The sequence below is a fragment of the Rattus norvegicus genome, chromosome 2 (assembly GCF_036323735.1).
Source record: "Rattus norvegicus strain BN/NHsdMcwi chromosome 2, GRCr8, whole genome shotgun sequence".
In the NCBI taxonomy this organism is placed as follows: Eukaryota; Metazoa; Chordata; class Mammalia; order Rodentia; family Muridae; genus Rattus; species Rattus norvegicus.
The window spans coordinates 185775316-185800013 of record NC_086020.1 but is presented as its reverse complement, the minus strand read 5'-3'; the positions used below and the strand labels follow the sequence as shown (position 1 = coordinate 185800013).

The 24698-nt window shown below is 45.0% G+C and overlaps 1 protein-coding gene across 2 annotated transcripts in view; it reads right to left on the bottom strand.

Moving 5' to 3' along the window:
* Window positions 1-24698, bottom strand: part of Ctss (cathepsin S) — a 28125-nt gene extending 3427 nt beyond the window's left edge. Inside the window, exons 1-7 of one of the 2 annotated variants that reach the window (XM_063282416.1) lie at window positions 24494-24698; window positions 21737-21866; window positions 14545-14667; window positions 11884-12033; window positions 8550-8780; window positions 6959-7124; window positions 4107-4209 (exon numbers count right to left, since the gene is read on the bottom strand). In XM_063282416.1, coding sequence (XP_063138486.1) covers window positions 4107-4209; window positions 6959-7124; window positions 8550-8780; window positions 11884-12033; window positions 14545-14667; window positions 21737-21866; window positions 24494-24519 — 929 coding nt within the window. In that variant the 5' untranslated portion in view covers window positions 24520-24698. The remainder of the gene's footprint in view (window positions 1-4106; window positions 4210-6958; window positions 7125-8549; window positions 8781-11883; window positions 12034-14544; window positions 14668-21736; window positions 21867-24493) is intronic. The other variant, NM_017320.2, reaches the window with a different exon arrangement.

Below are 24698 nucleotides of genomic sequence, written 5' to 3'. Positions count from 1 at the left end.
AGGGCTACACAGAGAAACCCTGTCTTGAAACAAAACAAAACAAACAACAATAAAAAGAAATTATCATCTATATCCAAGGGCATACAGTGCATATGTGTGCACACATTCTGAGGCAAAAGAAGAGAAGCAGTAAGACGTGGCCATCGTGTGAGAGAACTCCAGAACTGAGAGCTAACAGTCTGGACACTCTGTTCATTATCTCCTCTGTCCCACCTGCCTGCTGCTACCATACCATTCTACTCCTGTGAGCATGACTTTCTCAGATCCAAGTCTATAAAGAGCTTCTTCCTCATAGTCCTCAAAAGTACACTCACATGTTCTTCTAGCCTCAAGAACTGGAAGACATGAGCTTCCGTTGTTTTGACGGCTCAGTGGTTAAGATCACATACGGTCCTTCCAGAGGTTGAGTCCAGCACCCATGTTAGGAGGATCACCAGGATCTGTAATCTAGCTCCCTGGGATCTGACACCCCTAGCCACCTTGGTCCCCAAAACTCTTGTGCACATACACATAATTAAAAATAAAATAAACCTTTAAAGATATTTGTCAAAAGATGTATGTCTAGTTGTGTGTTCCTGGGTAAGTTTATGTACATGAGGGTGGCCACTGGGTCTTGAAAGAGCGGGAAGGGCTCTTAACTGCTGCGTTGTCTCTACGGCCTCTTCATCTCTCTTTCTCTCTAACAGTTGTACTCATTGTGCTTAGGTCAGTTCAGCGGATTATTGAGGGGTCACTGTGTGCTAGAGTGGAGCTAATGATGACGAAGGACTGTGACCAGATACAGTCACACACAGAACAGTACAACTACACATAAGCAACTTTAAATACAACATGCAAAGTCCTGCGCCTCAGTATCTGCAGGACAGCTTCCTACCACAGGGGCTGGCGAGATGGCTCAGTGGTTAAGAGCACTTGCTCCTGCAAAGGACCCGGGTTAAATGAGTTCCCAGCACCCACATGGTGGCTCACAGCCATCTGTGACTGCAGTTCTGAGCTGATGCCCTCTTCTAGGCACACAAGTGATGTCCGCCTTTAATCCCAGCACCCAGAAGGCAGAGGCTGGCAACCTCTGTGAGCTCCAGGATAACTTAGTCTACATGGTAAGTTCCAATCTAAAAAAAATAATAAAAGGATATTTTACTTATCTCTAACATTCAGAGATTTTTTTTCTGAAATAGATAATGTCTAAGCTGCTTTGGTTAAAAACTTTTATTACATTTGTTTTTTAAATTATTTATTTATGTATGTGAGTGTTCTGTCATTTACATATAGTCTTGCATGGCAAGAGAGGGGATCAAATCAAATGGATGGTTATGAGACACCATGTAGGTGCTGGGAATTGAACTCAGAGCGTCTGGAAAAACAGCCAGCACTCTTAACCACTGAGCCATCTCTCTGGCGGGACATTTATTTTTTCTTACTAGATGGGGAAGGCATGTGTGAGTGAAGGTCAGAGAACAACGTATAGGACTAGCTCTCTGTCCTTCTCCATGTAGGTTCTGTAGATTAAGGCTGACGACAGTGCTTTTGCTCACTGTGCTATCTTCTTGGCCTTTTTTTCAGTCTATAATTTATTTTACCAGTGAGGGGCATTAAAGCAGGTCACGTGCAGCTCAGGCCAGCTTAGAACTTGGTACGTAGTAAAGGACAACTTTAAACACCTCATCTTCCTGCCTCTACCTCCTAGGTGCTGGTATCAAAAGAATGTGCCACCAGACTTCTAAGCTGCTTTTAAAAGAATGATAAACCAAATAAAAGGTAAAATAGCTATTTCAGACAACACTGTATGTATGAAGTCTGTAACTATAATTGTGTTATAATTTACTCTAAATTAAGTGAAAATTGTAAATCAGATATCAGAAGGCTGGCAAGGCAGACAGAGAAAGGCAGACCACTTGGCTCCTCTCCTAGGTCCTTCACACTGACCGATACCCTAAAGAGGCAGCAGCGGGAAAGATGGATTCAAGAGTAAAACGGGTGGGACTGGCAAGATGGGCAGGCCAGTGTGGTCGTTTGAAGGAGCCATTTCTCTCCCCCACATTCTCTGGCACCTGAATACGCGGTCCCCAATTGATGGCCCTGTTGGGGCAGGCTTGGGAGGTGTGGCCTTGTTGGAGCAGGTGTGGCCTTGAGGACTGGTTTTGAGAGCTTACAGATGTGCACCATTGTGATTTTGCTCTCATTGCTTCTTGCCTGCAGTTCAAGATGTGAGCTCTCAGCTGTTCTGCTGCTGTGCACAGCTTCCTGCTGTGATGGCGATGGGCTCTTATCCCTCAGGAGTCATGAGCTCCAAAGAAACCCTTTCTTTGATTTATCATAGCAACTGAGAAGTAACTAAGACAGTGGGTGAAAACACTTGCCAGGAAGGCTGGTGACCTGGGTCCAATCTCCAAATTCCAGATATAGACATTCATACACCCCCCATACCCATACCCACGCCCACCCCATACGCACCTCCCACACACCAGGCACTTTCATATACACAGTAATAAAATAAATAAAATAGGAGGAGTAAAGAGCATCGGTTCTCAGGCTCAAGCAAGAGCCAGGCAAGAGCTGTCTGAAATCGAGTCGGAAGACGTAGGATAGAGGCAGACTCCAAGGCGGCTTTTTTTTTTGTTTTTGTTTTTTTTTTTTTTTTGTTGTTTTTTTCTTTTCTTTTTTTCAGAGCTGGGGACCGAACCCAGGGCCTTGTGCTTGCTAGGCAAGTGCCCTACCACTGAGCTAAATCCCCAACCCCCCAAGGCGGCTTTTGATGGAAACTCTTCTTGACTTGAAACTCGATTAGCCTTGGAAAGGTCTAGGAGGCTGGTATAGTATATTGAGCCCTCAATACCATATTATCTTTTGGGTAACAATGTTATGTCAAATGATTTACTGATATGGAAAACTCTGGAGGGAACAGTATGGTAGAGAGAGAACTTAATTCTTTGGCCATACTGAGTTTGGAGAAAGTAAATTGTCAGAGTGATTATGACCAGGTAAAAGTGAAGTTGTGGGCTAATGCTACAGGTAGTGGAAGAGATTTGAAGGTCTCCATATTATAGGTTATGGTAAAATCATGACTAGAATGATATATAATCATTTGGGTTCTCTGGGCAGTAGGGAATACCAACATTCAAGGTCTAGCTACAGGAACAGTGTTCCTAAGAGGGGCTGAAAGGGCTGTGGATGTGGTTCAGAGGAAGAGCTTAAGGAGCATGTGCATGGCCCTGGGCTTAAGCCCTAACACTGTCCAATGAAACTTACCACCATGAACGCTCTACAGAGCATACAAGGAGCAGGCAAGGAATGGTGAGAAAAGCAAAGCGAGAAATGGCAGCGTACATGTGTAATTCCAACACTTAGGAGGCAGAGACAAAGGATGGCTGTAAGTTCAAGGCCTGCCTGGAACACATAGTGAGTTCTGGGCCAGCTAGGAGTAATAGCAAGACCCTCTTTCAAAACATTAATGATATGAAATAAAATAAAATAAGAAAATTATTATAGAAGACAGATCGTGAAAACAAAGGTGAAGATGGGTGTCTTAGTCACTGTCCTATCGCTGTGAAGAGGCACCATGAGTATCACAGCAACTCTTATAAAGGAGAACGTTTAACTGGGGTTGGCTTACAGTTCAGAGTCAGTCCATTATCAGCATGGCGGCAAGCATGGGGCTGGAGCAATAGCTGAGAGCTACATCCTCATCTGCAAGTGTCGAGGGATTGGCCTTGGCCTAGCTAATCATTTTAATCTTCCGGGTTGGGGATTTAGCTCAGTGGTAGAGCGCTTGCCTAGGAAGCGCAAGGCCCTGGGTTCGGTCCCCAGCTCCGGGGAAAAAAAAGAACCAAAAAAAAAAAACAAAAAACAAAAAAAAAAAACAAAAAACTTCCTTAAATAGAGCCACTCCCTGATGACTAAGCATTCAAATCTATGAGCCCATGAGGGCCATTCCCATCCAAACCATCATGGTGGGCCAGTGAGTAACTTCCCACAGGGTTTTGTAAGAAGCTACAAATGCGCATCCTTGTTGCTATGGTGACCGGCATCCTAACAGCAAGAGTATATTTGCTGATGTGCCCTCCAGTCCTGACAATAAAACCAACACTGATGTGTTAATGCATTACCTGTTTTTCACAAGCCAGTAGTCTTTCCCATCAAGAGTCCCATAGCCAACCACGAGAACACCATGATTCACATTCTCGGTACAGGAGGGGTCATCATAGACACCTGAGAGTCAAACACAGACGGGGAAGAGGCAAGTGCTATAGTATAGCAAAACACACTTGACAATATGACAAGGTGACTTAGAGACTCCGTCTGCTTCCCTTGACAAGGGTAAGGCTGACCCAGAGACCCCTCAAACATTTATTATACCTATTCACGCTTTCTAATTCTCTTAATTTATGTACAGTTGGCTGCATTTCTTTGTATGAATTCATAAATTGTTTTGTCCACTTTGAGCCTTTTGTAAATTAAATGCTCCTCAGTCATATTGTAACTTTCTGCTGTATGTAATACAGAACTCTGCATTTAGTGAGCACTGGAGGACCGTGTTACTGAGCTTCGCAAGATGCATGCATGTACGGTTTTAAGTGTCAACCTTAAAGAAGTGTTAAGTGCCCTCCCTTATGGTGTCCCAGGACAAGGTCTCACACATAGGCTGGACCCAAACTTGATATGTTGTCAAAGATGACCTTGAGCTTCTGATCCTCCTACTTCTGCTTCCCAAGAGTGGAGATGACAGGTTTGTACTACCGTGTGCTGGGGATTGAACCCAGGGCTTCATGTATAGTGGGCAAACATTTCACTACCTGAGCCACAGCCCCATTCCTTTTTATTTAAAGCCAAAGGGTGTTCTTTGTTGTATATGGGTCTCCTTTTCTTTATCCACTCAGAAGTTGATAGTCATTTAGGTTGTGGAAATTATTCTGCAATGAACTTGAGAGATGTCTTTTCAGTACATTGGTTTCATTTCTCTGGGATATATTCCTGGTAGTGGAGTTGCTGGGTCAAATGGTAGTTCTATTTTTTACTTTTTTGGGGGGGGGTTCTATAACATTTTCCTTAAAGGCAGTACTAATTGATATTCTTTTTTTTTTTTTTTTTGGTTCTATTTTTTGGAGCTGGGGACCGAACCCAGGGCCTTGCGCTTCCTAGGCAAGCGCTCTACCACTGAGCTAAATCCCCAACCCCACTAATTGATATTCTTACAATCAGCATGTAAAGGTTCCTGTGTCACCAGCATTTAGTTTATGTTTGTTTGAGACTTGGTCTTGCTAGGTAGCCCTGGATGGTCGGGAATTTACACGCTATATACTCAATGGCCTGGTGAGCTTTTGGTTGATTGACACCAGCTAGATTATTTGGGAAAAGGAGCTTCAATTGAAAAAAGGCCTCCATCAGATTGGCCTGCAGGGCATTTTCTTGATTAATAATTTATGTGGGAGTAGGTGCCATCCTGGGGTGGGTGGTCCTGGGTGAAAGAAGAAATCAAAGGGAGCAAGCCAATAAACAGCATTCTTCCTGGTCTCAGTGTCACTTACCCATTGGCTTCCCTTGAAGATGGACTGTAAGTAAACATTTCTTCCCAAATCGTTTTTGGTCTGTGTTTTAACCTAACAAGGACAGCCAGGCTGGCTTCAAACTTGAGATAATCCTCCTGCCTCTGCCTCTCAAGTGCAAGAATTGCAAACATGTGCCAACAGGCCTGATTGCACTGTCATCTTCTCTTCAAGATTTACTTATTTATTTTATATATAAGTGCACTGTCTCTGTCTTCAGACACACCAGATCAGGGCATCAGATCCCATTACAGATGGTTGTGAGCCACCATGTGGTTGCTGGGAATTGAACTCAGGACCCTGGAAGAGCAGTCAGTGCTCTTAACCACTGAGCCATCTCTCCAGCCCCTGGCTGTGTTCTTGATACAAGATCTTGCCATTCTGTTTTGCTGATCTGTTTCTATGCTGACACCAGGCTGTTTGGCTGCTGTAACCCAGGAATGTACTCTCAGGTTGTATATTGTGATGTCTCTGGCTTTGCTCATTTTGTTAAAATGGCTTCGGCTATTGAGGGTTTCCATGGTTTCATGCAGTCTTTAGATTAGCCTAGTTTTGTAGACTCTCATTGATATTTGACTCTTCGTTCTGTAAGCAGCGGATAAAGCTAAGTCCTTCCCCTCAGTGCGTCTTGAGTCTCTCTACAGGTCTTTTCTGCTCGATGGATAAATGTATTATTAGCCCCTCCCCACAGTTGGAAGTGGAATCGTTTTCTTGATTTTTAGTTTATATACTGCACTCTTCGTGGATTTAAAACAAACAAACAAAAAACCTGACTTTTTTTTTCCTGTTTGTTTGTTTTGGCTTTTTGATAGAGTAGTCTAGGCAGGCATCAACTTTCTCATCCCCTCTCCCTCCAGCCCACCCCCACCCCCTGCCTCCAGAATTCGAGGATTATAGACAGGACCACCGCACACAGCAGCAGCAACTCACCTCTCCTGTGTGAATTATGTAGCTGGCCCCATGGTTTTCAATCTCAGGGTTTTAACCCTCGCTCCCCGCTTCAGCCTGAGTGACTTAGGCTGGTTAACTTTTTTCTTTAATTATGGCTTTAGATTTATTTTTTTTATTTTATGTGTGGCAGTGTTTTGCTTGGCTGTGCACCAGAAGCCTGCCTGGTGCCTGAGGAGGTGGTGAGTCTCTGTGTGGGAGCTGGGACTCCAGCCTGCGTCCTTTGCAACAACAAATATTCTTAACCACTGAGGCACCTCTCTAGACTTAAAGCAGATTAACTTTTTCACGGAGGATTCAGGTGTAAATTAGAGTTACCGAGTGGATTAAATGAGATAGATACACAAGAAACCTAGTGTAGCAGTGCCAATAAGTCTTAACCAGTAGGATCCGCCAGTTAGAACAGGGTACCAGCTGCTCAGTCTGTGTTAAGGGAAGCAAATCAGAGGCTGGTGCCTCATATTTACCACTTTGGTAGAGGAAGAAGGAGGAATGGCTGGCGTCGATGCCCACAGAGACAGGCCCTTTAGTGGCCACTGCTTCTTTCAGAGCTTCTTCATCGCCGAAGGGGAGCTCAATGTACCTTGAACACGTGGCAGCTCGATTTTTTGGGTCATAGTGACACTTTTCATCCTACAAAAAACCAACCATAAAGCCTACTTCAACTTCCTGGATTTCGATATGATATCCCTCCACACCCGACACGTCACCCCCTCCCCACTTCACCCCTTTCAACGGACTATGACTATGATCCTCCCACCCCGCCCCGCCCTCTGACCCTCTGTCCCCACCAGTCTTTCTTCTTTTGTTCTGAGTTTTTCTGTTTGTAAACACTGACTCAAGCTGGACTTGGTAGTCTGGGTTTATAATCCAAGCCCTGGGCCAGCAGGAGCTGTGAGACAGCACAAAACAAACAAAACTCAAGGGACAGCACCAGGGAGGCAGAGGCAGGTGATTCTCTGAGAGTTCAAGGCCAGTCTGCTCTACATAGTGAGTTCCAGAACACCCACAGTTAAATAGGGCGGCCGTGTCTCAAAAGCAGAAGATAAGACAAACAAAACTCAGGAGCTCCAGATGTATGTTTGCTGAATATGTAACTGTGTTTCTTCTAAACACTGTAATGGGAAAAGAAGCTGAAAGGAATAAACCAAAGGAAGACTGCTTAAGGTAGGTTGTTTTCGGGATTGGGGATTTAGCTCAGTGGTAGAGTGCTTGCCTAGCAAGCACAAGGCCCTGGGTTCAGTCCCCAGCTCCAAAAAAACAAAAAGAAAAAAGAAAAAAAAAAAAAGGTAGGTTGTTTTCGAGTGATAATTATTTAAAGTGTGAGTTTATTGCGTTTATTGATATGAGTGTGGAGGTCTGAGGATGACTTACAGGTACCCTCCCTGGGATCCGTGAGTAAACTCAGTTCATCAAGCTTGACCACAAGTCCTTTACCTAACGAGCCATCTTGTCAGTAGTGATACTTTTTTTTTTTTTTTTTTTTTTGCTTATGTTACTTAACAGAATTGGTTAAAAAAAAGAAAAAGAAAAGAAGAAATCTTGTGGTAAATGGTAATGGTAATACTATCATTGATCCTTTAAGTGGAAGAGTGAGCTAGCTGATGACCTGAAAATATCTCTGGACATTGAGGGTTGCAGGACTGAAAAACCAAATATCAGATAATACACAGAAGGCATTGTTACCATGGTTTCATCAAGCCTGTATTTAAATATGAATGACACTTGCTTGTTTGAAAATATTTTCTGTATAGGGAGTGGCAGCAAACCCTATAATTCAACATTTGGAAGGTACGGCAACAGGACTTCAAAGCCTCCCCAGCTGTGTAGTTAGTGAGTTCGAGGTTCGAGACCAGCCCGGACTACATCATGAGACTCTGTAACAAACAAGGACAACCCAAAACCCCAGGGTAGATTAAGAAGGTCACTGCATTTCAAAGAGAATTCTTGACACGGAGGAGCTGCAGGTGGGGCTCTAGAAGGGGTCCCCGCAGTGCTTTGTTGGTGCCAGTGCAGCAGTGGTGAGGAACTAAGTCATAGGGGACAAACGTGACGCACCATGGCTTTGTAGGGATAGGAAGCTTCTGAGTCGATGCCTCCGTTATCGATGATGTACTGGAAAGCTTCGGTCATGAAGCCACCCCCGCAGCCTTTATTCCCGTACTTTTCTTCGGTTGAGCAATCCACCAGGTTCTGAGCACTGAGAGACACCAGCTTCCCCGTTTTCAGCTTCAGCTGCCCTTCAAGGGCCCCCACGGCGCTGAAAGCCCAGCAGGAACCACAAGAGCCCTGAAACAGAAGAATCGGTGTGGAATCCGTATGGCTCCTGCGGTGCAGAAGACAGCTCTGGCTTGGCCAGGAAGGGCTCCCCGCTGCACTGAGGCCTCCTTCTTTCAGAGTCTCCAGGCAAGGACCTGCCCTGGTGGGGAGAATGTCAGGTCACAGCAGGCATTTTGAGAGCACTGATAGTGGACACTGAACATGCGCAAAGTCTCAAACCATCTTTCCCCTAAAAGGAAGACAGATGCCATAAGGGTTAGTTAGGACCCAAACCCTGAGGTGCCTATTTAACTTACCAAAGTGGACCTGGCCACTAGATTCTTCCAGCATCCCTTAGTCCCTACCCATTACAGGGTATGGTTCACATAACCTGGCCCTGCCCTAAACTTCCCCCAGCCCACGCACTGGGTTGCCCTTCCCCTATTTGCCCTTGCTCCTCTATATAACCAGCCATTCTGGTTACCTGGCCCTTTTCTTCAGTCTCTTACTGTCCTAGCTCTCTCCGATCCTCACACCGGACGGCTCATGGCCCTGTTCACTCTGGACTCTCCTAGATGTCCCTGCCTCAGGCTACGCTCTCCCTTTTGTCTACAGTAACCCTCCGCGGTCAAAGTCAATGCCATACTTAGGAACACTCACGTTCTTTCTCTCTCACTCTTTCTTTCTCTCTTTCCTTCTCTCTTTCTTTCTCTCTTTCTCTCTTTCCTTCTCTCTTTCTTTCTCTCTTTCTCTCCTTCTTTCTTTCTTTCTTTCTTCCTTTCTTTCTTTCTTTCTTTCTTTCTTTCTTTCTTTCTTTCTTTCTTTCTTTCTTTCCATTCAACAAGAAAGTGATTTTTGAGAGACAAAATAACTCAGGGCCAATTGAGCCATTCAGGAGGGACAGAGAGAGGCATTTTCATATACTGTGTTCTAAGGGCACATTGCACCTCACATCGAAGAAAGGCACATGCGCATACCGATTGCAAACAATACACCAGGACACACTGTGAATGGGCACTGGGCAGGACACTGTTCAGAGTCAATGCTATAAATCCCAGGTGACACAGGCTCGGTGGCCTGGAAAACAGGCGAACCAGCTACCCGAAAAGCAATAAGGAGATACAGTCTGGAGGCTCATCATCAAGTGCCATAGACAAGCCACACCACTTGACTAGAGGCTCGTCAGTGATTGACGTCCTTCATTTCCACTCCTTATGAAGCCTGATGCCTAGGGAGATGAGATGTAAGGCAGATTTCTAGAATGTTCATCCAGTGTCTTCTCTAGTCACCATCTCTCAGAATAAAATGCAGCTTAAAGATTCCATTCCTGTGGCTGGAGAGGGCTCAGAGTACTTGCTGCTCTTGCAGAGGACCAAGTTTTGGCGTCCAGTATCCACATAGTGGCTCACAACCTTCTGTAACCCCAGCTCTAGGGATCTGATGCCCTCTTCTGATTTCTGCAGGTATTGCAAGCATGTGGTGCAAGCTAGCAAACACACACACACACACACACACACACACACACATACACACACACACACATACACACACACATACCACACACACATACACACACATACCACACACACACATACACACACATACACACACAAACACACACAAACACACACATACACACATACACACACATACACACACATACACACACACATACACACATACACACACACAAACACACACACAAACACATACACACATACACACATACACACGTACACACACATACACACACATACACACATACACACACAAACACACATACACACATACACACACATACACACGTACACACATACACACATACACACACATACACACACATACACACATACACACATACACACACATACACACATACACACACGTACACACACATACACACATACACACACATACACACACAAACACACATACACACATACACACACATACACACACATACACACACACAAACACACACATACACACACATACACACATACACACATACACACATACACACACATACATACACACACATACATACACACACATACACACACAAACACACATACACACATACACACACACATACACACATACACACATACACACACATACACATACACACATACACACATACACACATACACACACATACACACACAAACACACACAAACACACACATACACACATACATACACACATACACACACATACACACACATACACACACATACACATACACATACACACACATACACACACATACACACACACATACACACACACAGCCAAAACACTTGTAAACATAAAATAAATAAATCTAAAAGTTTAGTTACTGTTTGTGCTCATTGACATTCGTGACAAGAATCCACAAACTCCAGTGTTGCTGTCTCAGAATGATACCTGATACAAAAAGCTTTAGCCATAGGATAACCATTTTCAGACATTACTGTCATAGATGCTTTAAAAAGAAAGATTTGTGTTATTATTGTTTATTTATGTATATGTATGTGTGCATGCACGTGTAGGCAACCACAGTGGCCAGAAGATGGTGTTGGATCCCCTGAAGCTGGAGTTACAGGCTGTGTGGGTTTCTAGTTATGGGTGCTGGAACCAAACTTAGGTCTTCTGGAAGAGCAGCAAGTGCTCTCAGCCAGCATGGCTGCAGCATACACTTTAATCCCAACACTTGGGAGCCACAGGTAGGCAGACCATAGATCAGGCCAGCCTGGTCTACAGAGTGTGTTTCAGGTTACACAGAGAAACCCTGTCTTGGAGAGAGAGAGAGAGAGAGAGAGAGAGAGAGAGAGAGAGAGAGAGAGAGAGAGAGAGAGAGAGAGATTTTTTGCAAGCTAAGAGGCCAAGATCCAAAGTATGAGGGGAACTTAGTTTAGTTTCGTTGTGAGTTTGAGACCAGTCTGGGCTAAGTCTATAAGCTGAAATACGTCATAAATAAAACTAAATGAAAACAAACAACAACAAAACCCTTAGGATGTAGTTGGGCAGATGAGAATAACGAAGAAGCCAGGGAGTGACAAGAAGACAGTGAGACTCACTGCCAGAGTGTGCAGCGAGACAGGAAGAGAGCACTCAGCCACAGGCAGAGGCTGGGCTGGTGACACTAACCTGGTATTTCACATTAGTGACGCAGCCCTTTTCTCGCCAGTCCACAGAGTCGGGCAATGTCTGATTAGAGCTTGACTTGAGAGTGCCACTTCTATTCCAGTGCCTGGGAATTCTCAGAGAGCCCATATAACCTATGACTTCTTCAGGTGTCTAAAAAGCAAGTTAACATCACTCTCACTTAGAACCTTTAATTTTTCCTTCTCTCCTCCCTCTCTCTTCCCTCCCTCCCTCCCTCCCTCCCTCCCTCCCTCCCTCCCTTCCCCCCTTGTGCATGTGTTTGTGGCAGCTGGTGTACCATGGCTCCCATGTGGAAGTCAAGGAACATCTTGCAGGAATCAGTTCACTCCTTCTATTATCTGGGTCCCAGGGATTGAACTCAGGCTGTCAGGCCTGGCAGTAAGTACCTTTACCTGGTAAGCTATTTGCTGGTTGACTCCCATCTATCTTTCTATTCTTTCTCTCTCTCTCTCTCTTTCTTTCTTTCTTTCTTTCTTTCTTTCTTTCTTTCTTTCTTTCTCTCTTTCTTTTTCTCTTTCTTCCTAAGAATTACAAATGGGAATATATTTTAAAACTAAGAAAAATTAATAGTAGTAGCACCCAAGTAATTATAACTTGACTGGGAGGTGAACTGTCTGTGGTAGTTATCTGAGGTGACTGTGGGTGCTGACTGAGGTGACAGTGGGAGCTATCAGAGGTGACTGTGGGAGCTGTCTGAGGTGACTGTGGGAGCTGTCTGAGGTGACTGTGGGAGCTGTCTGAGGTGACTGTGGGAGCTGTCTGAGGTGACTGTGGGTGCTGACTGAGGTGACAGTGGGAGCTATCAGAGGTGACTGTGGGAGCTGTCTGAGGTGACTGTGGGAGCTGTCTGAGGTGACTGTGGGAGCTGTCTGAGGTGACTGTGGGTGCTGACTGAGGTGACTGTGGGTGCTGACTGAGGTGACTGTGGGTACTGACTGAGGTGACTGTCTGTGGGAGCTATCTGAGGTGACTGTGGGTGCTGACTGAGGTGACTGTCTGTGGGAGCTATCTGAGGTGACTGTGTGGTGGGAGCTGTCTGAGGTGACTGTGGGTGCTGACTGAGGTGAGCTCTGTGTCTCTTTAATTTTGCACTTTCCATGATCAACATAGTTTAAGCAGTGGGAAGGAGAATAGAACATGGTAAAAACTAGAAGTTACAGACTTTTGATTGACCGAAAGGTAGATTCTTGCAAAGCAATGTATAAAGCAAGGCAAGCTGCTTTCCCTCCGAGAACTACAAGGATACAGCTACATTTGAATAGAAAATGGTTTCCAAGGATGTTCCCTTTCCAAACCCAGTAGAAGTATTTTTCCTTCTTCTTCTTCTTCTTCTTCTTCTTCTTCTTCTTCTTCTTCTTCTTCTTCTTATTATTATTATTATTATTATTATTATTATTATTATTGGTTCTTTTTTTCAGAGCTGGGGATCAAACCCAGGGCCTTGCGCTTCCTAGGCAAGCGCTCTACCACTGAGCTAAATCCCCAAGTCCTCATTTCCTCCTTATTATTTTTTATCTTTTGCCTGTGTGTGTGTGTGTGTGTGTGTGTGCACGCACGCGCACGCGCGCGTGCATGGGTATCTGTGTCAGTTTGATCTACACTGGCTGCCAGGATACCCTGCTCTCCTGGTTAGCAGGCCTGAGCATTTCCCCATGCCTGGATTTTGTCTTTATTTTTAAAGTAATGTGATTCTTAACTTTGGCTGCATTATACATTTTTTGGTTGTGTAGACCAATGAAGAGGGCCGGGGATGCAACTGGCAGAGACCATTCAGTATTCATAGGCAGCATACAAAAGAGAGACCACGGCACCAAGGTCCTATACGCTCCCAGTGAGAGAGGAGAATGATACCCTGCCCCTGACCCATATTCCAGTCCTGGCTACACAGTTTCTTTTGGTTTGGTTGTTGATATCCAAGTGTACCTTAAAATTACTTTTGACCACACAAAAATTATACTTGCCTATGGGGCAGCAGACTGTGCCATGGGACAGAAAACCTGGTAAGGCTGAGCTGAACCCTGGCAAATCTCTTAACTGAAAATGGTAGGCATTTAAATCTGCTCCTGACCAGGTTCCTGTCATGGAACGCACGACGCTCCATTGAGAGTACCGTGACAATCAGTCACATAGGGATAGCACCTTGAGTCCTACATGCAAATGGGGCATCCCTAACATCTCAGACCAAGCCAATGGAAAGCATCTGCCTTTAGATCCCAGCACACTCCAAAATGTCTATAAGGTCCTACCCATGAGGTTAAAGTGCACACGAACCATTTCACCAATGATCGTCTCAGAGCGCCTGTCAATTCCAGAAGTAACGACACTTCAGGGAAGAGGATTCTCTCCTGAGGCTTTCATCAGGACCTGGACCTGGCCCAACCAGCTGGGTGCTTGAGCCTGCCACAGCCACTTCCTGCTCCATGGCTGGACCTTGGCCCCTATCTGCCTGCTGATACCAACTCCAGGACAGCGGTGGCTGTGGAAGAGGCCCGGCAACCCGCCTTGCTCCAGGTTCCCCTTGGAGAGCTGCACCTCTTTGGCCACTCAGGCCAGGCCAGAGCTCCACAGATCCCTGAGGACAGTGCTGTGCACAGCCTGGCACTTGCCCACTCATGAGATAAGGATTGCTTGTGTTTTACCTACCATGTCTCCCATGTGGTTCATGCCCACACTGTATGAATGCATTCCCATAGAATGTTCCAGATTGTGAAGCATTATAAACTTGAGATTCTTTTCCCAGATGAGACGTCGTACGTCTTCTTCATTCTGAAACAGAAGGAAAATGAATGCAAGTGAACTTATTTTATTGATTTTAATACCCATCCCCACCGTGTGTATGTGTGTATGTGTGAGCATGTGGGTAGGTTTGCACAGAGGTCAGAAGAGGACATCAGACCCTATGGAGCTAGAGTTTCAGATAGTTTATGGGCCACCCACCCTGCGCCAAGCAAACCTGAGTCTTCTGTGAGAGCAGTAGGTGCTCTCAACTGCTGAGCTGTCTCTCTAGTGCCCCAAACAGTATTCTACTAAATGTGGATCTGTCTAAAAACATAGACAAATGAATACATCCACAACAACTGCTAAAATCACATTTTAATTCGAATTCTTGCTTTTAATTTTTAGATACTTATTAATATATTATACAGACAGTGAATTTCCTTCTATTTTCCTTTTTTATTTGTTGTAACATTGATTCTTAAAACTCCAAACTTAGAAGTTTGCGTTTGATGCAGGTCCCTTACAGGCAATAAGCTCTAATCTTTCTAGATCTTTCTTTCCTTCTTTCTTTCAAAGACATAGCCTTGTTATGTAGCCTTGGCTGTCCTAATAACTCATACTGAAGCTCAGGCTGGCCTCAAACTCACAGCCATCCCCCTGCCTCAGCTCCTGCATGCTCCTCACACCTAACTATGTAAATATTCATAAGATTCTTTCTCATTCCTGAAAACCCACTCAGTCAACTATAAATTTCTGCTTCTCTGGCTATTTGAGGTTGGGGTTTTTTGGTTTTTTGTTTTTTTTTCATTTTCTTCTGATAATCATTTGTCCTCATTAAGGGAATCTATTTCTATGATGAAACACCATGACCAAAACAACATGGGAAGGAAAGGGGTTATTTGGTTTGAGTTTCCACATCACTGTTCATCACTGAAGGGAAAATCAGGACAGGAACTCAAGCAGGGCAGGAACGTGGTGGCAGGAACTGATGCAGAGGCCGTGGAGGGGTGCTGCTTACTGGCTTGCTCCTCATGGCTTGTTCTTATAGAACCCAGAACTACAGTCCAGGGATGGCACCACCCAGAATGCACTGGGCCCTCCCCATCAATCACTAATTAAGAAAATGCTCTATGGGGCTTGACCGCAGCCTAATTTTATGGAGGCATTTTCTCAGTTGAGGCTCACTCCTCCCCAATGACTGTAGCTTATGTCAACTTGACATAAAACTAGCCCTACTGCACCACTACTGCAAGTCGTAATGTAATTATTATACTTCTGACTTTCATTTTGATTTTTTTTTTGAGACAGGGTCTCATGTTTAAGATAGAGTAGGCACATAGTGAACGAATTTCAAACCCTAGAGGAGAAAAGAAGGACAAGAGAGAGTGAGTCTAAATAGCCCGAAGGGATGGAAAAAGAGTAAGTTAACTTGGAGATCAGTTATTAAGGTAGGACACTTGTTAAACGTCGTGTTCCTGAGCTGGGAAGATGGCTCAGTCACTAAGTGCTTGCTCTGAAGTAGGAGAACCTAGCTTTATGTCCACAATACCCACACCCACGCATAGAAAATACCTGAAAGGAAGTGAGGGCTAAGGGCGATGTCTGAGGAAACCGTGAGGGATTAGACTCCGGGCTTCCCTTGAGCCCTGGATGCTCAAGGCTCAAGTGGCATAAGCTGAATACAATGGCACACACTCAGGGGGTGAAGCAGGGAGGTGTCTGGGAGTTCAGTCATCCTGGACTTCACGGTGAGTGCCACACCAGCTGAAGATACAGACTGAGGGGGCTGGAGAGAGGCTCAGTGGTGAGGAGCACTGGCTGCTCTTCCAGGGGATCCAGGCTCAATTCCCAGCACCCACATGGCAGCTCACAACCATTGGTAACTCCAGTTCCAGGGGATCCAATGCCCTCTTCTGACCTCTGAGGGCACCGCATGCACACTGTACAGAGCCATACATGCAGTCAAAACACTCACATGTGTAAGTAAAAATAGAAGATACACAGTGAGGCCCTGTCTCCAAAGATCACAAAACAAAGTATTTTATATAATTTACCCACCTACATGCATGAATATACATACACTTCAATTAACTGTTAGATTATTTATATAATACAATATGGTTGCTATGTTGTATTGTGTAGGGGATGTTGAGGGAAAAAATAGTCCAGTCTATGAGGCTGGAGAGGGAGAGAGAGCTTAGTGGTTAAAAGCACATACTGCTCTTGAAGTGGACACACATTCTGTTACGTTCTGTTCCAGCACTGATGTTGGTGATGTAACTCTACACACCTCTAACACTAGTGCCAGGGGATTCGATGCCCTCTCCTCACCTTCTCAGATCCCGGCCCTCACGTACACCCACCCTTACACAGATTCACTCAGATGTGATTTTTTAACCTCTACTTGTGTTTAGGCTTAGATGTGTTTGCTTTGTTTAATCTTTAGCACTTAGTGATTCATGCATGCGTGTGTGTGTGTATGTGTGTGTGTGTGCGTGTGTGTGTGTGTGTACATGTGGGCATGTCTATAGCACGTGGGTGGAAGTCAGAGGATCACTCTGTGGGGCGGTTTCTTTCTTTCCACCATGAGATCTGGTGATCCAGCTCACGCCATCAGGCATGTGGCAAGTGCCTTCACCTGATGACCTGTGCTGCCAGGCCCCCCCCCCTTTGAGACAGGTTCTGATGCCCCCTAGACTGGCCTCAAACTCACTAACTCACTACATAGCTAAGTATCGTCTAGAACTCTTGATTCTTCTGTCTCTACCTCCCGAGTACTTGGGATTTCAGGTGTGTGCTACCGTGCCCCACCACAAGGAGTATTTCCAGTGCATAGCTTATGGAATCCATAGATACAGAGCGTGCAGTTCTGCAGAGGCAACTATAAAAACTTTGGTGAAATTCAGGGTGATACCGCTTGTATCCAAGGATTGGAAAAATTAGATTAGAGAAACAGCCAGACTACTCAGAAACAATCTAGAGACTCAATGTAATCCCTGTCAAAATTCCAATAGAGTTCTTCACGAACACAAAACAACCTGGAAAGTTTACACAGAGCTACAGCCACCTCGAACTTCCAACACGTCTTGAGCAATATAAACAAAAGAGTAGGCGTCACATACCTCATCCCAAAAGGCACCACAGGCCACAGTGCCAAGGCACACAGGCCCGAGAGTGCACGACAACAGAGAACCCAGAAACACAGGCATTTATGGTCAGTTGATTTGTAGCATAGATGCCAAAAACATAGAAAGAACAACCTCCTCGCTCTACTAGGGTTGGAATCTTGATCTATATGCAGAAGTATAAAACCAGGTCCTTACCTGGCACAAAAGAATCACAATTGACTGAAGATAAAAACAGGAGGTGACATGGTTCAGCGGGCAAAGGCACCTGAAGCCAAGCATGATGACCTGGAACCCATGTGGTGGAAGGCAAGAATTCCCCCATTCCCCCAGTTATAGCACCGTGTGTGTGTGTGTGTGTGTGTGTGTGTGTGTGTGTGTGTGTGTGAAAATACACAGAAAATAAACCAATAAAAATGTAAACAAACAGCCGGTGTGGTGGCGTACACCTTCAATCCCAGCACTAGGAAGGCAGGGCAGAGGGATCTCTGTAAATTCAAGGCCAGTCTGGCCTACACGTGAGTTCCAGGACAACTAGAGCTATGTAGAGATTCTGTCTCAAACACACACACACACACACACACACACACACACACACACACACACACACACTTTTTTTTAAAAGTACAAGAACAACAACCTGGGATTGAGAGATGACTCAGTAATTAAGAGCACTTACTGCTCTTGCAAAGGACCCCAGTTCAGTTCCCAACTGACACTGGGTCCTGGCTGCTGCTTCCAGATGCAGGGGATGCAATGCTCTCTCCTGGCCTCTGCTGATTCCCACATGTGCACACTCACGCACACACATACGTTGACACATGCCATAAATACATGTAGGGGGCTGGTTCTGATGCTTTGATCAGGAATCTGTTATTGACACTGAAGGTTGTCGCCCCCAATTGTTTTTTGAACTATCAATAAAAATATCAGTTGCTAATGGTTGGGTGGAAAGAAAGAGGCAGGACTTGCCCGTTCCGAGGGCGAGGAGAGAGGAAGAGAAGAATCAAGATATTGGGGGTGGGGAGTTGGGGGGCTCAAGGGGGACAGGGAAGACTCAGAACTACAGGGGAAAATGTAGGCAGAAAGAGAAAGCTGTCCAAAAGCATCTTGGGCAGTTAGGCCAATGGGCTTCACAGACGGTGACTGGGCAATTAAACTGAAGGCAGATTTAGAGGTGTTGAGCTAGGGGTGAAGGTAAGGGCATGATGGCTGTGGGAGGCTTGGAAGTGCCCGGCTGTTGAGCTAAAAAGTGTATTAAAAATAAACTCATGTGGCTTTCACCCATGGATACGAGAGAGCTCCTGGACTGAGTTCGTGCATCCAGCCAGGAACGCAAAGTCATGTAGACAAAACTACACGCTACATATACAAATAAATCGTATGAGTAAACAAGAAGACTTAAAACATAGAGGGCTGGAAGAATAGGCTTAGTGGTAGTCACACACACACACACACACACACACACACACACACACTCACACATGCACACGCACACACCCCCCACATGCACACACAATTCTCAATCATAAACAAACAAGTAAATGTAACACAGATATTTCAATCAACTGAAAACAAACCTCCCTGTGGTCTAGCAGCCCCACCCCATTCTGGATATACATCTAAACAAAGCGAAACCAAGACATGGGAGAGATTCCCCCGCCTGTGTTTACTGCAGCACCATTCACAGTGACGACGCTACAGAACCAGTTGATGAGTCTTACCTAGATAAAAGGACAGACAAAAACATGGTACAGATACACAGCCTACTGCTAGTGAGCCTTTAAAAGGAGGGCTTCTGTCACACGTAACAAGATAGGTGAACTCGAGCACGTTCCGTTGGACGATCCAGGCACAGAAGACACTTAGCCTCAGGGTCTCCTTGATATTTTACCAATATCTAATTCACCCAGGGTGTAGCACACAGATTCCATCCTCAGGACCAATTAATTAATCAACTAATAGATAAAATAATAAAGTACAAAAGCCACACTTGTAGACGTAGGCAGAGGCTGGAGGAAGAACGATTGGCAGATGGGGATGGGAGGGTGTGAGTCTCAGGCAAGAGCTGCCTGCTGTACAGCGGATTGTTAGGACCAATGGTAAACACCGTGTACTTCAATTCGTGTGTTAATTTGGAAAAAAATATTATATAGTTACAGGACCTACTTGTTTGGAGTTATGGTTAACATTTCAAGATTGAGCAGCAAGTGTGCTCGGAAATAAAGCCTAAGCACAGCGTCAAAGAAGAGAAGTAAGAGCATTCAGGGCTGGGCAGGTGGAGCTCTGTGAGTCGGAGGCCAGCCTGGTCTACAGAGATAGTTCCAGGACAGCCAGGGCTGCTATGTAAAGCAACTCTGTCCGGAAAACAAAACAAAAAACAACCAATCAACCAAAAAACCAAAATTCTATCTTGGAGCACTTCTGTGGGCCAGAGGCTGTACTGTTTTAAAAATATTACTTACGCAAGTTAAGATCACTTGCTGCTCTACCAGAGGACCCAAGCTTGGTCCCAGCTCCCAAATCAGTCAGCTGACAACCACGTGCTGTGGGCCTGACCACCAGGTCCCTGTACTCACATGCATGTACAGACGCACAGACACATATTTAAAAATAAAATAAAATTGTATTTTTTTTTGGTTCTTTTTTTCGGAGCTGGGGACCGAACCCAGGGCCTTGTGCTTCCTAGGTAAGCGCTCTACCACTGAGCTAAATCCCCAGCCCCAAAATTGTATTTTTTTAACTGGGGGCTGGAGCATTTGACCCAGTGGTTAAGAGCACTTGTTGCTCTTACAGAGGACCCAGGTTTGGTTCACAGCACCCACATGGTAGTGAGTTTACAAGTAGCCATGACTTCAGTTCTATGGGACCCACTGCTTTCTTCTGACCTCCAGGTGTGGGGTTGGAGGCCTGACACCTGCAGGCATGTAGTGTGTCATATACTAATACATACAGGCAGGCAAATCACTAATACACATAACAAAATGAATAAGTGGGGAGAAGGCACTGGGCTGCAGGAGTAGCTCAGAAGGTAAGAGCCCCGGTTGCTTCTTACAGAGAGGATCCAGGTTTGATTCCCAGCACCCACCTGGCAGCTCAGTTGTCTGTAAGTCCAGTTCCACGGGATCTGACTCCCTCTTCTGTCCTTAAAAGGTACTGCACACATGGTACACAGACACATCTAGGCAACACACTCATCCACACAACGTTTTAAAATGTCTATTTTTATCTCTCTCTCTCAGTGCAGTGTGTGTGTGTGTGTGTGTGTGTGTGTGTGTGTGTGTGTACACATGTGAATTAGCGTGTGAATTACTGGTGTGAGCAGTGTTTATGTGGAGGTCTCAGATCTTCCCCTTCCACACTGTGAAACGGGGTTTCTTGTTTGGCCCTGCCTGTTCCAGGCTGTATTGCTCACAGTGGTTTCTCCACCTCAAGTTAGGAGGACACGCTACGGTGCACACGCCTGAGCTCAGTTCCTCAAATCTAGCCAGTACTTTACCCACTATACCACCTTCATAGCCAAGGGTTTCTGTTCCTCAAATGTGCCAAATGTGGTCTTTCCTGGGAGTTCTGTGCGTGTTCCCTGGCCCTGGACTGTCCCTCCCTTCCACCCCTTTTGTCTGTTGCCCTTTCTCTCAGTCCTCGGCTCTAATGTTGCCTGATTGGCTGGGCTTTCCCTTGCCCTCCTACCACACCCCTGGTAGGAGGCATCACCACTGTCGTCCAGGTCCCCACTCATCCAGGCCTTGCTCTATATGTTCTCCTGGTCCGTCACCATCAGACCTATGCCTGTTTACTGACTGAGTACAGTTTCTCACACCATCACGAGAGCTCCATGGCAACAGGAGTGTGCTCTGTTTCTACCCAAAGCAATATCTAGCCAAAAATAAGTGCACAGTGAGCCTAGAGAACACTGCTTGTTCAATGTTGTCTGGGGATGGGGAAAGCAGGGCGCTGTGCAAAAGCTCACTGCTCAGGGGACAACCAGCTACCTGATCCTTGTATTCCTTCTCATGCGTTTTCTTCCAGAGATCCCAGTGGTGGTCCAGGGTAGGGTCTCTCTGCAGTTGCTCCATTGTCACAGAGCACACCAGGGGCACCCAAAACAGCCATCTCCGTCTGCTTAAGAGAAGGGCACAGAGGAAGCATAGCCGTTAGCTGTGTGTATTTTGATCGCATAGTTCTCTTTTGTTTGTTTTTATTTATAAAGATAGGTCGCTCTGCAGCCCAGGCTATCCCGGAACTCGTCACACAGCCCAGGCAACCCTGTAGCAGTCTGCCTGATTCCAAATCACAAGTGCTAAGATTACAGGTTCAGGTGTGCACCATCACCATGGCTGCAATGTGTCATCAAAAGTCTTCTCAAAAGAAAGGAACAACGTTGGGGCTGGGGATTTAGCTCAGTGGTAGAGTGCTTACCTAGGAAGCGCAAGGCCCTGGGTTCGGTCCCCAGCTCCGAAAAAAAGAACCAAAAAAAAAAAAAAAAAGGAACAACGTCTGTCAAAGGAACATAGTCCCGTAAGTTTGTGACACAGGTGACTTCCTGGAATGTTCAGGATAAAGAAGAAATTATGTCCAAAATACTACAGTAGTAATTTTAATACTTTAAGGAGGGCTCTTCAACTGGGCAGTAGCATATGCTTTTAATCTCAGAATTCAGGAGGCAAAAGCAGGTGGATCTCTGAGAGTTCATGGGCTAGCCTGGTCTACATAGTGGTTCCAGGACGGCTATGTAGACAGATACTGTCTGAAATAATAATAATAATAATAATAATAATAATAATAATAATAATAATAAAAACAACAATAACAATAACAATAACAACAATAATAAAACAACAATAACAATAATAATAATAATAATAAAAACAACAATAACAATAATAATAATAATAATAATAATATCATCTTCAGAAAAATTTCCAAATGGGGCTGGAGAGATGGCTCAGTGGTTAAGAGGCTGCTCTTCCAGAAGACCTGGGTTTGAGTCCTGGCCCTCATAGTGCAACAACCAACTTTCTATGGCTTTAGTTTGAGGAAGAACTGTTGCCTTCTTCTGGTTTCTATGGACACTGCATGCATTTAGTGCACATACACAGGTGTCGGCAAAACACCCATGCACAAAAAACTTTAAAAAAAAAAGAATTTTTCCAAACATAGTTGCAAAGTTAAAATCAAGGACTTTCTAGGATTTTCTAATGAATCTACTTTAGGAGAATTCTCCTTTCCCCTTCTTTCTTTCTTTTTTTTCTTATTTATTTATTTTTATTTTATGTATATGAGTGCTCTATCTGCATGTCAGAAGAGGGCATCAGACCACATTATAGATGACTGTGAGCCACTGTGCAGTTGTTGGGGATTGAACTCAGGACCTCTGCAAGAGCAGACAGTGCTCTTAACTGCTGAGCCACCTCTCCCTTCCTCCCTTCTTAAAGAAACTCTCCTAAGGAGGACATGTGTCTATCTTAAGGGGTCACCACTACAGTGTATGTACAGCAACACTACACAGAACCTCATTAATATGTATAATCGCTCTCTTTTCTCATATCAGTCAAAATTTAATTTCAAAAATAAGCCAGGTACAGTGGTGGATACCTATGGGCCCATCTTAAGAAGCCAAGGCAGGAAGACTGTCTCAACAAGGGAGTGAGTTCCTGGCCTGTTTAGGCAACACAGATAGATCAAATCTCCAAATCAATAAATAGGACTGGGGATATAGTCCACGGTATGATGCTTGCCTCGTATGGGTGAGGTCCTTGGCCTGAACATGAACACCAGAGTTAATACAAACGACCAAGCAGCTCAAGTGTCACTGTCAAACAGAGAAACAGACACTCCCTCACCTTTAGAGAAAGCTAAAGGTCAACTTGCTTCTTAGATTTTTTACACGCTTGGGTTATTTTTCTTTTTCACATTTTCCCCCAACAAATCAAATATCTGTTTCAAGGGGATAGCAAAACCTGGTGAGGTATAGTGGCTCACACTTTTGATCCCGGCACTCAGGAGACAGAGGCAAGGCAGAAAGAAGTACCATAAGTTAGAGGCCAGCCTGGTCTTTATACCGAGTTAAGAGATGAGACCCAGGGGGCTGGGGATTTAGCTCAGTGGTAGAGCGCTTGCCTAGCAAGCACAAGGCCCTGGGTTCAGTCCCCAGCTCTGAAAAAAAAGAAAAGAAAAAAGAGAAAGAGAGAAAGAGAGAGAGAGAGAGAGAGAGAGAGAGAGAGAGAGAGAGAGATGAGACCCAGTCTCTAAAAAGCACAGTTAACGCCCACTCCATTCCTATATTTAACAGAAATTTAGTAGTCGCCTGAAACTGGATTGATTGGTTGCTGTTGTTGTTACTGTTGTTATTATTTTAGTTTTTTTAGACAGAGTTTCTCTGTGTATCCCTGGCTGTAGCTGGCCAAAACCTCAGAGATCCGCTTGCCTCTGCCTCCCGAGGGCTGAGATTGAAGGTGTGAGCCACCACTGCCCGGCTGAAACTGAACCTTTTTACCGTGTGAGCCTTCAACTTATGCTTCACAGAAACCCAGGTTTAAGCCTCATCGTAGAGATTCAAGTCAACAGGAGTCGCTCAAACAGACACTTCCCAGTCAGAAAAACAAGAGGTGAATGGGTGACATGATTTTTGTTTTCAGCTTACTTCCTGAAAGCAAAGATTTAAAAAGCCCGCAGCTGGCTGATGAAAAGATAGAGAATGTTTAAGACCACATATGGACAAAACAAAACAAAAACCAGACAGTACGTACATGGCGGCATGAGCAGGAGTCCTCATGGTCACCGTGAAGTGTGGTGCTCACTCTAAAGATGTCCCAGGCAGCAGGAGGCTGGTCGAAATGACTCTAAAAAGAAATTGGAGCTTGTCACATGAAGTATCCACAACGAGGAAGTGAACTTTCATTTCGGTTTCATTTAAAGACTTCATAGAGCAGTTGCCTCCAGGCCTCTCCTTCT